The sequence below is a fragment of the Falco punctatus genome (assembly GCF_963210335.1).
Source record: "Falco punctatus genome assembly, chromosome: 1".
Taxonomy (NCBI): domain Eukaryota; kingdom Metazoa; phylum Chordata; class Aves; order Falconiformes; family Falconidae; genus Falco; species Falco punctatus.
Genome location: NC_137580.1, coordinates 73,438,410 through 73,454,023, shown reverse-complemented (window position 1 = coordinate 73,454,023; position 15,614 = coordinate 73,438,410). Strand labels below are relative to the sequence as shown.

Below are 15,614 nucleotides of genomic sequence, written 5' to 3'. Positions count from 1 at the left end.
AAGATGACAAAGACAGCAGCCTGATCCCTCAGAGCTGTTGACGTCCATGTTGATATCCAAATTTAGTCCCTGTTGCGGAACTGAACTAGCATCATCCCAGGCATCTGAGGTTATGCTTTGCTCTCATGGCACAAAATTTACCGTTATTCAGCTGTTGCTTAGTCCAACCCACCTAGCTCTGAGCCTGGCTTTTCCTGATGAAAACCTACTGGTAGTGCTTGGAGTTCTGTTGTTGGGATTCAGGGTTTGAAAGTAGCTGTGGTGTAAGGGTCTGCATCAGGTTGGCTTAGCCCACCCAGCTTCAGGCAGTGGAGGAATTTGCTGGTGACATTCAGAGATGCCATCAGCCAAGAGCCAGCTGTAGTTAATTGCACATTGTACTTCCCGAACAGTTCTAATTGCACTGTGAAGCTTCAATTCAGCACAAATGGCGATGGTGAGCGGTGGCTCTTGTTTTTCTCATTCCCCAGGATGACAAGGAGGTCGACCTGGAGCATCTCCACAGGCGTGTGAACAGCCTCTGCACAGATGATGACAGTCCCCATAAACAGTTCTCCACCTCGTCGATTGACTTGACCCCGCTGGACATTGACACCTTACCCACACGTCAGGCACTGGAGCAAATCAGTGACTTCAGAAACACTCACATCACCACAACCACCTTCATACCAGAACAGATCCAGACTCTGAGCCGCACGTTGTCTGCTAAAGCTGCTTCGGGCTTCTCCTTCGGCAGTGTGCCTGAGCACCGAACTGGCCCTTTCAGGCACAGGGCACCCAACGGTGGCTTTTTCAGAAGCCCCATCAAAACAATGTCATCTATCCCTTACCAACCAACTCCTACTCTGGGGCTGAATATTGGTAGTGACCCAGACCGAGGCACCTCCATCTGAGCATCAGACCAAGTTTCTTCACTGTTTCTTTTTTAGGACTCCCTTTGCAAGGAGCAGCTGTAATATTGTGGGACTAACATGGATGTAACCTTTTTTCTTTTCCTTAGTTTTTGTTTTTGAGGGGTTTTGTTTTTAATTTGTTGGGGGTTATTTTCTGTTTGTGGTTTTTTTTTCTTATTTTGTTTAAAAAATCAGGATAATTAGTAACAACTCTTCCTCCACCTCCTCTCCGCTTTCTCAGTCTGGTCTCCTCTGTCTCCCCTTACTCTATTTACTACTTGAATCACTTATTCTTCAATTTATCACCATGTTAGGTTTTGGTTACTTCAGGCTTTTCATATACTTTAAATATAGGAAATGTGCAGCGATTCGTGCATAGAAAAACCCTGAGGATTACTTTACAGAAGGGCATTCACTCCTCCCCCACCGCCTTTTTTTACTATAATTGCAATAACTTAAGTCCTTTTCATATATTCTGCTGCATCCAGTCAGCGCTCCACTGCTGTGTGTCCTTTTAACTGTGGACCAAAGGCAACCCTGCAGTTTAAAAAATGGAAAAAATTAAAAAAAAAAAAAGGCAAAAAGAAAAAAAAAGGAAAAAAAAGAAAGCAAAACAAATGAAATTAAAAGACCATTCAGGCCCCGTAATACAGGAATGCAATTTTGTAGGATTACAAAAAGCCATTACTATGCCAGTACAAACTACAGTTAAATCTACTTTTGCACTGCAACAGTGCATATGACCTTTATGTGATTGTACAGTGTTAAAAGTTTTTCTTATGTACAGTAAACTGTATCATATGGCAGAAGCCTGTTGTGTTAAATAAATTAGTATCTCATACAGATATATATATACATATATACACACAAGTATGTATATATATATACATGTATATATAGCTATAAAATGGCAGCCGTTGCTATTGCAATTCATTTAATAAAGCTTTAGTAAAAATGTGTTGTATACAGGAAGGATGTACAGCGCAGGGGGTCTTTTCATTTAGAAAAGACAGGTTGCTTTAATGTTATTCTGACTTGCATTGTTTGCCAACAGAGCATATTTTATACTTTTTTATTAGAACATCCAGGGCAATTTAACATTTGTACCTAGATGTAACTTTTTTGGTTAGGTTTTGCATTGGCTATTGAGCATTCTATAAGGCTAACCTTGATAATTTTACTTATTAATTAATTAGACAAAAGGAACTCTCTCTTAGGTATACCACGTTCATGAGCAACTAATATAGCTCTAGAGAAGTTTATACATAGATCAAAGGTTAATAAATTATTTTCCAAATCAGTGCAGTTGATCAATACAATAATGGTGTTAGCGGAGTGAAAAAAAAAAAAAGCCCTTGAGAAATATAGATGTGGCCTTAATTACAATCACTTATTGTTCTAAGGAAAAAAAATACGAACTGGCGCTCATCTTAACCCTTTATATGTTAAGTTAGATTTAGAGGAGCTATGTACTTTTTACATTAGTGCCAACTGTGTAGAACAAGAGAAAGAACAGCAGTGAGAGCAAAACCAGTGCCCACTTCGGCACCCGCTTTTTAAAGTAACACTGTTAGAAATGTAGGAAGAGCTTTCAATTTGTAATCCTTAAAACTAAAAATGCAGTTAAGTAGAAAGCAAGCAGTTTATCCTGTGAGTTTTTTGGTTTGGTTTTGTTTTTAGTGCAGCCATACACTTATTTTAATCTAATTCATTCTTTGGCTAGGATTAATAGGAATCAGCCTATGTGATTTGCTTTAGGATAAATTAAAAGATATATTCTTCAAATCTATTCTATTTTGATGCTAATTCTGTTCTGGGGGAGCATCTTGTACTGTCACTGTTTTTTGTACTAAATCTTCAAATATTGTCTACTGTGTAAGGCAGAACAGATTCTTATCGTGCAAAAGGCTATTTTGTTTCCAGGGTAGCAAGTGTCTACGAGCATGCACAACTTGCTTCCCCCTTGTAACATTCATGAACTCATCCACACTTCTGAGTAAAATAAAAAAAAAAAAAAAGAAAATTTCTTTTCAACAAGCTACGTAGGGACATACCAGATGTTGCAGTGATTTTAGCTATTAAAAAAAAACAACTGTTAACCATGTACAATATTTAAAATAGGCCTATTTTGATGTGTTGCCTATTATACAGATACACAAACACTTTTTGGAGGCCTCAGTTACAAGTGGCAGAGCTTTCTGTGTATAATTTGTCTAAATAATTTGTCTAATAAAATTGTTTTCTAAACTTGTGTTTCCTCCTGTTTAATCGCTGAGTGCTGTGGGATTTTTGGTCCGTGGCAGGGCATCCAATTGAGAATATTTTAATGTTTTTGCCACACCATTATTGAAGGGGATTTAGCCCACAGAGGTGGGATAACCTCACCAGGCTGCTGTGAGTCAGCTCAGTGTAGAGCATCCACAAAAATCACCAAGATTTACCACGTTTATCAAGGTCAAGCTTAGATTTCAGAAAATGTATACAGACAGCATTTTGGAGAACAAATTTAGAGTTCATTGGCACTGACATGTACAAGACATAATTTGTAGAAATGCTGCATCCCACCTGCATCCTTTTTAGCGTAATCTAGGAACTCTCTTGGAACATGGTCATTAGTGTTACAGAATCACATTCTGCCATCTTTATTTGCTCAGAAGTTAGTTTGCTTTGATACTGGACATACACTGCATTTAGATTTGACAAGAATTTTAGTGTGAGAGAATTTAGCCCATATTTCATTATGGCCTTCTCAATCCTTAAGTTTCATTAACATGTTAAATTCAATGGCCTAGTCATTAGTAAATCATGCAGAATGTACTGCAGTAACATCAGCCATTCAAAGTTTGTCTGCTGGCTTTTTACATTCAGTATATTTAATTCATTTAATCATAGTTTTGACCTCTTACAATTTTCTATTCAGCTTAGCAGGCATTCAGGGGATTTCATTTTGTAGTTTCAAAAATATACTGGAAGGAGTCTTGATTTCATTATTACATTAAAAAAAAAATAAATAGATCCAGATAACATAAAAATTTAAAGGAAATAAAATTATTGAAAGTAATTTGAGGTTAAAATGTAAAGGTGCCTACACACTAATGCCAACAGGCTCGTACATCAGTGGGCACTAAATGCCTAGGAATAGGATGCTAGAATCTTTTATGATCAGGCTACTATTATTATTTCATAAAAATTAGCCAAGGGATGAGCTCTACTTATTTTCTCTGAGGCCAAACTATGGCAGACTGAGGCACCAGCCCTACAAGCCCTCATGCACATTACAGTGTCTAGTAGGGGTTCCCTTAGCCACGAAGATTCTTCCATGATCAGGGTCCCAGTTTTAGGCTATTCCTTGTCCGTAATCATGACCTCTTGGAAAGTGCTGTCCTGTTGACATCATAAGTCATTCACTTTAACATAGGCATTGTCCCTGTCACTTACACTCAACAGACACCCTCTCTAGAACTAGGTAGTTTTACAGATGCTATATATGTACTCTCTATAACACGCTACATTAAGAAGACGTGGATACTTCTCCCCTCTTTCCTTAAAGAAAAATCCAGTGAACTAATAGTGTTAAAGGCTGTGAAGTGCACCTGCTGCCATAGCTCCACTGGAAATACAAGCCAGCTGTATATAAAGATGAGTTGTTCGCATGGCGATTCCAGTCATACAACCATTTTGACATACCAGATACAAACAAAAAGCAAGCAGTGGAAGAAAACATATTTCTCTGATTTCAAAGAATCACTTAGTAAGAAGTTTGTGTTGACCAACAGTGAAATACCCAGAGACAAAAAATAGTCCCGCCACGCCAATCAAGTGAGTGATTATAGCTGTCACTGACTCAGCCGCAGCATGACCAGAGCCAAAGTCTCCTGGGTTTCCCTCCTGTCTTCACAAAACAAAATGCTAGTATCGTTTCCCTAAATAGATCAGACTTTTTGGAAGTATCTTTCTTTCCCACTCACATAGGGCACTATGAAGTGCTAAGAATGTAAAGCTGCCTTTCTGTGAACACTTACTGTATGGTGTGCTGGAGGTTAATACCACAGATAAGTTTAATTTCTCATATCTGCACAAAGGTGATGACACAAAAAGTAAACCAGCTTCCTGTGTGCATGCTCATGGATGTAGCTAATGAAAAAATAAGAGTCTCCAAAACAACAAAGTCATGATACCAACACATCCTTGCTTTATCCATTTCTCTCTCAGTCCTGGTACCTGTTTCCTCTTCACTCTGCGGAGCTGTTTTGAAATAAAAGTCAAAATCAAGTATCTACCCCTAAGTATGAGTCACAGACAAAGTTTTTGATAAACACTGGGACATGAACACACGCGTCCACATGTCACATCAAGACCAGTGGTCGACTGTGAATGCATCATCACAACCTATCGGCTTGTCGTGTCTCATCCAAGGTGTCATTTGTGAGGACAGAAACAGAAGCCTCCAGAGGAAGTTCAGTGCAGGTGAAATGATTCACAGCCCAACGAACTCCTAACCAAAATACTGTACCAATGCCCCCAAAATTACAGGAGCCATGAATTTCATGAAAAAAATATTACCTTTCAAGAAGTATAGTTATAAAAATAGATTTACTGTCTGTCAAGACTTACAAAACCTGTCCCCTTCCCTCCCATTCATCACAGTGGTGTGATGCTCTGCATGTACTACAGAATTTATTTCTATAACATTCATCAGAAGAAAAGAAAATATTACAGCCAGAAAACTGAACTGTCAAGTCAGGTCACACAGGAAATTTGAGGCAGAAGCAAGAATTCAGTGTCTCAGAACCAGTTCCTTGCTGTAAGGGGGAAAATAAATCTTTCCTCCCTGAATACTCTGATGGCCTTGTCCCTGAGGGTACTGGGGCAAGAGAGAGGCCAGCAGGGAGTCAAGGAGAGGGCTGCACCACCTGGGTGGGTTGGCGGTGGGAAGAGGCAATGGTTGTCTTGTTCGCAGGCCAGAAACACATTCACCACTGGCTCCTTCTGCCTCAGTGCTCATTTCAGACCAGTTTTTCACCCATTTAAAAACAGCACAGGGGCTGTTAGGTACATTTCTGAAGCTCATAAACAGGGCTACAGAGGCAAATATGTAGGTCACACATTTCTCCCTAGCTCCCACCAGAAGTGGTGTGTGAGCCCACCAGCAGCTGGGGAGTGCCACATATTGGGGCAGGAGACCCTTGTACGCCAGGTTAGCTTTCCACAACAGGGAGCTCTCCCTAGAGGTGCTGGTTGTGCTGCCCAAAGCAAGGCATACGTGAACAGGTGCAGTGACCATATGAGCTCTGGTACAAATGGCTGGGATCAATAACATCCATACCGGTAGAAAAAGCAAGCTACCTGGCCCAGCAAGCACAGGACATCCCTGCACCATAACATGACAGTTCAGTGCTCCAGTAGCTAATTATTCCTATCAGCACTAGTAAGGCCAACCTTTTTTTCAATGCAGAATATTTTTTTCTCCTTTTTACAAAAAAAATGCTTGTGTCCCATTCCTTGTTCCAAGCAGGAGATGCACCAACATGAGATAAGGGACTACTGCAGAGTGCCAAAACCAAATTTAACTGCAGCTTTACTTGCAAATCCAGCTATCATCCATTATAAGACCGGCAAACCCATCAACTAATAAAAGGGGGGGGTGTGTGTGTGTGTGTGTGCGCACATGCATGTCTGCATGAGGCAGTCACTGAGGTCCTCAAGTAAGCACACAGCTGCAGGTGCTTCCCTAGATTGCTATCCTGGCCCATGCCACAGCTGCTGCAGCAGCCACCTCACAGGGTGTGGAAACTGGCAGCTCCAGTACAGCCTCTGCCTAGTGGAACATTCAGGTTTGCTTTTGCAGCCCCTTAAGTACCTTGCGTTGCAGCCCACTAGGTGCATGCTCTGAGAAAAGGGAAAGTGAGAAAGCAAAGGGGTGGTTATTTCGGGGCAAAGATGCCCCACACACATGATTCAAGGGTTCATACCTGGTGGCTCACTGGGACAGCCAAGCTTTGCCTGGCCTTCCCCTCCCTGCAGGGCTGTGGCAGCATCATTGCTATGCAAGGAGCAGTATCCCAGTCTCCCACACTGGTACATTACATGTACATATAGGTACATGTACATATAGATGAGGCATCACCGGGAAAATGTAGCAAGCCAGGGAAAGCAGTCCTTTCCTTTTCAGCAGCCCCTTCTAACTACGCAGCTTTCCTGTTAGCTCTCTGTGTACAGGATGTGTCATCAACTGGATCAAAGCCCCAGCTGCAAACATCTGTGGGAACCAGCCTCATGAATGGAAATATTATATCCTCCTTCTACATATAGGAGATTGCCCCACCTTAATCTAACTTTTGTTGTCACTCAAAGAAGGGCTCAGAGGTGTCACCCCTTACTCAACTGCAGAAGGACCCTCCTTTCCCACTCAGCCCAGCCACAGGTGGCCAGAAGATGCTGCAGCAAGCATTTTGCCTGGGAGGCTGGTGTGAAGGTGGTAAGTGTTATATGACTTCTAGAAATTAAAAAGCATAGTTGGGGGTGGGGGGGACACACCTCCTCATGGGTTGTTTGTGTTCTATTTGCCTCACTCTGCCGGTCTAGCTCATGTCCCTGTCAAGTGCCAGGAAAGAAAAAAAAAAGGCGGGGGGGAGCGGGCAGCTCTGGGAGTGCATTGTAGCCCTGCCACCACGGGTAAGCTCCCTTTTCTCCCCCACTGGCCAGGGACATGCTTCTTCACACACACAGTGGGGAGGTCTTGTCTGGTTTTGAATATTCCCTGTATATGAATATTCACTGTGGACCACAGTACGAGTAATCACAGCTGACCCATGTTGTTGCTAATTAATTCTTTTGCTTACACTCGGGGGAACAAGAGAGAGAAAGCAAATACTGTGAACAAAGCTAATAATGTGGTTACTTGCTACTCCTAGTATCTTGACACATTTTTAAGGACAAGTCTCTGCAGCATGACAGCGAACACAGCGAGAAATTGATGTAGTGTAACAGAAAAGCATGTTGCTTTATAAAATAGTGCTCAGGCAACGCCGGAATGGTTTGTCTTGCTCTAACTTTCACAGACCTTTCTAAATAATATCTGCTGTTGCTTGAATCAGGTTTATATCTCTGCAGGTTTAGGAGACTGCAGGTGATGAAGTTTTCTCCCTCTGCCCTGACAAAACAGAATGCCTTAAAACACTTTATATGGTTAAAAAAAACCCGTCCTGTTAAGACTATCTGTATGTATAGACTGTATCTGTATATAGGATTATCGGGTATAGCTGACACGGGACACGAGGAGCTTTGTGTTTCCTACATCAGGCTGAAAGGTGGAAGCAGGGCTGGTACACCTGGAAACCTGACTTTTGAAAGACACATTCATTGTCTTCAAGAAATATCACTGTGATCTGCCCTTTGAAAGGCTTGCTGCATCACCTGACCAACGTAGGCCTAGCTGCCTCATACCAGTTGCCCGAAGAGGGAAAGCGCACTGCCATAAATACTTCTAAAACATTGATTCTGTAAATACTGACAAATCTTTCCTTGCAGAACTGGCAGCCGGCAGGTGCCTGCGAGCAGCAGGGGGGGGTGCCTGTGCCCGTGGCCATGCCCTCCCTGCAGGCCCGGCTGGCACCCACCGCCGGCCCGGCCCCGCGCGGCCTCGGGCGCGCCCCGCCGCCGGTAAGGGCCTGGCACCTGTGGCCCGGGGCTGGGGCGTGCCGAGGGCTCCCAGCTGCGCCCGGCCGGCAGCACGGGCGTCCCGCGGGCCATGGGGACGAGGGGACTGTCCCCACTAGGCCATGCTGCCGCTTCTCCTCATCGGCTTTGCACGCTGCCCGGGAGCAAGCCCGGGCCCGAGGAGTTACCCTTTCCGTAGAGGGGCTGTTGCCCCCCCGGGGGCAGGGGCTCAACAAGCGCTCGGCTCGCCCTTACGCCGGCTGAGCGGGGCAGGCGGGGAAACGCGGCGGTGAGGGACCGGGACCGATGGTTGCTGCGGCTGGGACGGGCAGCCCTGCCCGCCGTGCCCTGCCCGCCGTGCCCGGGTGGTGGCGCTGCGGCACCGCCTCTGGCTGCCGAGCCGCGGCGGCGGCGCTGGGGCTGCGGGGCGGGCGGCCGGGGCCCTGGCAGCGGGGGCGGCCGCGGGGGGGGGCGCCTGGTCCTCGCGGAGCGCCGCGGGGGCGCCGGTGGCGGCTTTTCGGCCGCAGCCGCCGGGCGCTCGCTGTGCACCCCCCGTCCCTGTTTGGGGGGGCAGCCGTTGGGGGGGGCAGCCGCTGGGGAGGGCAATGTTGGGGGGCAGCCGTTCGAAGTGGGGAGCCGTTGGGGGGGGCAGCCGTTGGTGGGGAGGCAGCCGCTGCGGTGGGCAACGTTGGGGGGCAGTCGTTGGGGGAGAGCCGTTGGGGGGCGGCAGCCGCTGGGGTGGGCAACGTTGGGGGGCAGCCGCTGGGGGGGCGCGGAGCCGTGCGCGGCCGCGGTGGTCCCGCGGCGGCCGGGGGAGCCCCATTTCCCGGGAGACGGGGCGGGCCGCGCCGCTATGCCGCCGGGATAATGGCGGGGGCCAGCGCTGTGTCACCTCTTGTGTGCGCTTTGCAAAGAGGAGCCCGGGCGTGGCGAATGGGACACAGACCGCCATTGTGCCGGCGACACTTTAATCACCCACACCTACAATATTCAACCTGTTGCCGGCAGAGGGGCAGCCCCGGGGCGCACACCCCACCCGAGGGGCGCGGGGGGAGGACGGGGCCGGGCCGGTGGGCTTCGCTGCCATCTCACGAGGGCGAGGCTTTGCGGGGGGGGGAAGTGGCTTTGGTTGCATGGCCTGGGCTCTGCGAGCCCCGCTGGCAAATGGTGGCCACCAAAGCGGGTGGACCGAGCCGGGGAGAGCCGTCTGTCCGGGAGAGGTAGGAGAGAAGTGCCCGTGTGCCCATCCCCGCAGGCTGTGGCAGGGCACGGAGGGACCCGCGGGGACACCAGGCTTTGTTCAGCAAAGCAGCTCTTGGTGCGTGTTGCTCACGCGCTGCCTTCCCAGCAAGACGTTGTCTTCTGGTGCTCTTCCTGGGATGCGAGTGCGCCCAGGGATGCGAGTGTGGGCTGGGATGCAAGTGCGCCCTGGGATGTGAGTGTGCCCTGGGATGCGAGTGCGCGCTGGGATATGAGTGCACCCTGGGACGTGAGTGCACCCTGGGACGTGAGTGCGCCCTGGGATGCGAGTGCGCGCTGGGATATGAGTGCACCCTGGGACGTGAGTGCACCCTGGGACGTGAGTGCGCCCTGGGATGCGAGTGTGCGCTGGGATGTGAGTGTGCGCTGGGATGTGAGTACGCGCAGGCCTGCAGCGAAAATAACTTCTAGTGGCGTGGGTGCAATGAAGCTAGAGGTGGGGGGTTGTGCTCATAAAGGAGGCAGGGTGGGATGGAGGTTATTCCTGCCATCCCTCCCTCCCAAGCCGGAGCCATTTGTGTTCTGCTGCTGAACACTTGTGTGACCCAGGCAGGGGACGTGACACGGACTGTGAGAGCTGTACACCCAGGCTAGTGAAAACCCGAGGTTCCTGGTGAAAGCTTTCAAGTGCCTGGCCTCAGCCGGCCATCGGCTGTGTGCCTAGCGTCGCCTTCTGCCTCAGCATAGCTCTTGCACACTGCAGATGAACATTAGGCTGTGGAAATTCCTCTGTAAGAGTTCAAAACGTCCCTCTTGCCTGGAAAACAGGAATGCTTCCAAACTTGCAAGTATCCCTGAAGCTCTGGAGCAATCAGATCTGCAGCTCAAGGGTATGCCAGGGGTACAGATCTTGCCACAGGCAGTATTTTGCAAGCTACTGCCACAGAAAAGCTGCTTCCCAAGAGCTACAGGCCTGCAGCTGAGCACCGCTGTCTCTGAACACAACCGATGAGGACACCTATCCAGGCCTCTTAAAATGCTTAATTTTTGTCATACGCAGGATTTGTTTGAGGGTATTTTTAAATCTTTCGGTGCTGGGAGATGCATTTGTATCTTAACCCCATGTAGGGAAAAAATTAACAAAAAGAGAGATAAAAGGGATGGTTCTACTTTTTTAACAAGTCTACAAATTCTTAAGACATCCTCATTTATGAGGTAGTGGACCAGAGGAAGATGTCTTCAGAGGGGGTTGTTTTCACAGACTTTCACAGGGGTAGAGTCTGAAAGTTGTGTTGGTGCTGTTGTGTTGGACATTGATTGTTCCTAGAAGCCCCTGTGCTCTTTGCTGTCAGGGATTAAACAAGAGGATTTCCTGTGGATGGCATGGTAGTATTTTTTCTTGGCTGACAAGTGTTTCTTTTGTGCAGAAATGCTCTCTGCTCGGGAGGACTGATGTGAAGTGCTGATCAGCACCAGCTTGGGTCCATTTGCTTGCTTTTCTCCTCTTAGAGAGACCACTGTTCTCTGCATTACTTTGGCTTCTGTGACTGTAAATATTTACTCTTTGTATTTTAGAGACCAGCTCTTCTCAGGAGAGACCTGCAAAGGTTCCGATTTCAGGCTGGTATTTCCACTACTAAGAAACTTCCTTCAGGCACAGGCTGCCTGATTGCCAAGAGCTTTGTGGGTGATGGGTGGAAGAACACCATATCGAAGGCCCAGCACGACTGAAGCAACCCCCACCACGCTCCCAGGTTACTGCTCTGGCAATGCTGTTCTTGAGAGGCAATGCAGACTGTGTAAAATGTCAGATTTTTCCTTTTTCCCTCTTCCTTACATGTCAACATTATTTTTTCCCACTTGTCCACTGAAATACATTACTACTGTGCCACAGAGAGTCTGCAAGCTAAATTTTTAGTTTATACTTCAAGCCTATGATTAGAATCTTTTCCCAGAGCAAACCTTTATAACTATACTCTGTGCAGTGGCTAAAGGGACAGTGAAAGAGGAAATGCTGTGGTGACCAGTTAAAAAAAAAAAAAATAGTACCAGCAATTCTGTGTGCCTAGAAATCTGGAGTACTTACACTCCGTGGTCTCTTGTGCAAGATACATTGAGGTGGAGGTAACGAGGTGATTTGAAGGGAATATATTGTCTCTGTGGATGGGTGATGACTGGATGGTTGGATGTTAATTCTCCAATCTTAAAGCAGATGAAGTGTTGTTCTTATGCTGTAAAACTGTTGACACTGCTCATTTTCTTGGTTAAGTGATTTATGTCAGTAACATGTATGAAGTAACAGCCTAATGAAAGCATGTTAGACAACACTTGTTTTTAAAGCACTTTCTAACATGCAGCATCTTAAGCAGGGACAGTTCTTAGTGTTTCGTTGTGGCTCATTTCAGGAGTGGCTGAAGTGGTGGACCTGTGGGTGGTGCATGTGAGCACACACGGGCCCAGCAGAATTGTTCCTGCTGCAAAGGGCAAACAAACTACACCTGGAATAACTTGGTGTCAAAGACATGAGGAGCTCCAGGATGGGAAGGTATAAAGCCTCTGACACAAACAGATCCCTTGGGTTTAATACTAGTGTTTCCATTGCACTGAAGCAGTCTTGCACTGCAAGGAAAAGCTTCCAGTTCTGTGCAGTGTATATTTTTAACTCATTAACTCTTCTTACTCCTAGAGCTTAGCTCTGGGGTGTACTTGGTAATGCAGACCCTAATCCAAAAGCTGCCTGTCTAAGCTATTGTGAACTCTCTGGGTTACAGTTCCTGTCAGAAGCAGTAACCAAACAAATGCAGGCCTCTGCACCTCTGTGGACAGATTTTCCAAGCTTAGGAGAGGAGAAAACCGCTTGCTGCCTTCCAGACCAGGTCCTCTAACCGTCTGGGGCCATGGCAGTACTTATCAGACCATGGGAACAGCCCTGCAAACCCCTGCATAGTGGTCCTTACAGTTTTGTTTTGTTCTTTTGGAGACCTGTTGTTGAAAGTGTTCCACATCTGAGAAGCTCCTCAATTTTCCAAGACTTCGGTAAGACTGAAGGCATTTAGCAGTTTTAGTGGAAATTCCTTGCTAAGCTGAGTGTAAAAACAAGAAAGTGTTTAAAACTGACTGAAGGAAAACTGTTATTGTTAGTGATGCTTCCTTGAATATGAAGCTTTTCATTTTTAAAATATGAGCGTAAGTTAAATTCTCAGGAACAGTTATAGCCATTTAAACAAAAAGCACCAAGTGTATGTAGGTATAAATTCTATAGATAAAATTTCCAAATATATTACAAAGCTGAATTCATTATGCTTTACAATGACCCCAGGAGGCAGGCAAGTATTGTTACAGCAATGCTTTGCATTTCTCTTGGAGGCAGTGGGAGTAGTTGCGCTAGAATTAACTGTACACAACAAAAAGTGTCTGCAGGGTTAGCCCCAAGAGCATAGGTCTGCAATAGATCTTTACAGGAGTAAATGCCACCAGGCAATTTAAGAGTCAAAGCAAATGATATCAGGTAATTGTAACGATCCGCCCAGGAAGATCGCTCTGCAGAAATGAGGGCACATGTGCTTCAGCAGCAGCGTGGTCCTGATTATTCACAAGTGGAAAGGGGCAGGTTTCACGAACGCTGGAGTCCATAGTGATGTCCCAAGGTACCTGGGCTTTTGCATTCCTTGCAGTCATCATGTCTATTGTGTATTTAAAACACATTTGACAGTAAAGCATCGGGCACGGATCACAGGAGGAGTCAAAGACAGACTTGCTGCTGGACTCTCCTTGCTTTAAGCTCACTTGATCTGAATAATGTAAATACAAATGCTTCCTTTGAATGAATATTCTGATGATGCAGTCGATGACACTAACGATTATTAGACTATGCATTCTCTTTCTGTGTTGTAGCTCAATGTAGTAGCTTCTAGATAGGGTTTGCCGTTCCAGGTGGGGAGGAATCGCCCCTCCCTACTCCTGCTGGAGGCCTGGGCAGGTTGCCCTTGGGATTCAGCAAGGATTACCTGACCTCGGTAAGCGACACTCACAACTTTGTCTCTGTCCACGTGTGCGTTTAACTGCCTGAAGCCCAGATCACAGGCCAGGGGAGAAACAGAGAGAGTTCCCCCTTGGTTTTCTGAAGGAAGGGAGGGAACAGGAGAACATGTGCAGAAAGTGGGGCAAGGGAAGAGAAGGAATAAAATCCTTCCTAAGCGGTGGTGATGCCTGAAGAGCAGCCAGCTGATCTTGAAATGGGATTGAATGAGCAATTAGACTATTCAGTACAATTAAGTTGAGGGCTGACCCATGTGCTTTGTGTGCTTTGAAAATGTCTCTGGCTGTAATGATAGAGGAGGCTTTTTGCAAGTCTGTTCTCCCCCTCTTTTGTAACCCGTTTTTCTGTAACACTAATATGTGCCTGACTCCGAGTTGCTGCCACGGCCCTTAACTGGGGGCGGGGGGCAGTGGGGGAATGGAAGACCGAGGGGAAATCTGCATAAAGATAGAGGGATAAGTTCAGTTTGTTTTCCTCTGAAAGCTTTGACACTTTCTTAGAGAGCAGATTCATTTTCAAGGCTTCCTACATTCCTGCTATTGTACAGTAAGTGTTTCAGACCGGTGTGCCTGTGTTTCCGACTCCCGTGAAGTTCCCTTTGCGGCAGGGCGTGCCTCGAACCGCTTCAAAAGAACCAACTTCTACAAAAGAAAAAAAGAAACTCAAGTAGGCTTGAACATACAAAGAGAGGGAGAAAGGGAAGAGAAAAGGGTCAGGCAGTGTTGAATACAAAATGAGTTCAGCCAGCCCCAGGAGTTCTTCATCACTTACATTTATCTTACTCTGGGAGAGCAGAGCTAAACCCAGCACTGACATAAACCACCCTTTGCCTTTGACTCTGAGTGCATGTGTGTGCACAGCAGATATGGGCATACATAGAGCAGTGGGTTTCAATGAAATATTTCTGCCCCCCCACCGCGCCCCGTGTTTGTTGGTGGCGAAAAAGGCTTTTTGTGCATGCCCTTTCAAAGGCAAACTATCGAGTGAGTCTCAAATGCCTCTAGTTTCAAAGCGCGTGCTCACAAAACACGTGCTTGAAAAATAAGCAGCTGGTAGTGTTTCTCAGCCGAGCTGACCATCCGAGGAACGTGCCAGGGTGTTAGGCTGATCTCCCTTGTGCTCCATAAAATCACTGTGGACCCGCTAAGGGAAGCATCCTGGCACCTGCTGTGAGCCCTGGTCCTGCCAGAAATGCACCCAGAAGCCAGGGCCCCTTCCGGGCACCAGCCACCGCACATTGGCATGGGATGCTAATGGGACGCCGCTCCCCTCCGTGCCCATGGTCCTGGCCAGGCAGCTGTGGAAAGCGGGTGGCTTGTGGGCTGGAGGACTGGGCCTGCTGTCAGGGAACAACAGCCCCGTGGCCCGCTGGCTAGGAGTGAGGTGTTTAAAGACTTCAGCGCCACGTGGTCATCGCTCATCGTTCTCCCTGTGCCTGCGAGCTTGCTAGGCTTCTGGAAACGTGTGTCGGTGGCTACTGCTCGGCAAAGCTCCTGCTCATCTCCAGGCTTTGGCCCATGATCCTTGCACGGAGCAGCTTGTAGCTAGTGTCCAGCACTCCAATTAGGAACGTGGGGGCTTAACCCTGGCGGGAGCACAGCCAGACTCCTCGCAAAGCAAGCCGGTGCCACCGGGACCTGGTGAGGGAACATGCACCAGTGCCTGGGGATGAAAAGAAAAGCCGAAGGGGTGGTGGGTATTTAGCTGGCAAACGGTACTGCTCAGCACAGGGGAGAAAGGATTTTATTTTTAAAATTATATAAGCATCTGTGTGTGCGCAGTAATAAGATAGAAACTTACAAAAGTCACTGCTGGATACAAGT

General features: G+C 47.1%; 1 protein-coding gene across 3 annotated transcripts in view; it reads left to right on the top strand.

Annotated features, from left to right (window-relative positions):
- Positions 1-3,140, top strand: part of GRID2 (glutamate ionotropic receptor delta type subunit 2) — a 790,688-nt gene extending 787,548 nt beyond the window's left edge. The window contains exon 16 of one of the 3 annotated variants that reach the window (XR_013924346.1): positions 471-600. Coding sequence is in view for 1 of the 3 variants with exons in the window: in XM_080368765.1 (XP_080224891.1) it covers positions 471-893 (423 nt within the window). In the remaining 2 variants the exon portion in view is untranslated. Of the gene's footprint in view, positions 1-470 lie in introns of all 3 variants that reach the window. The other 2 variants (XR_013924347.1, XM_080368765.1) reach the window with 2 other exon arrangements.
- The last annotated feature ends 12,474 nt before the right edge of the window (positions 3,141-15,614 follow it).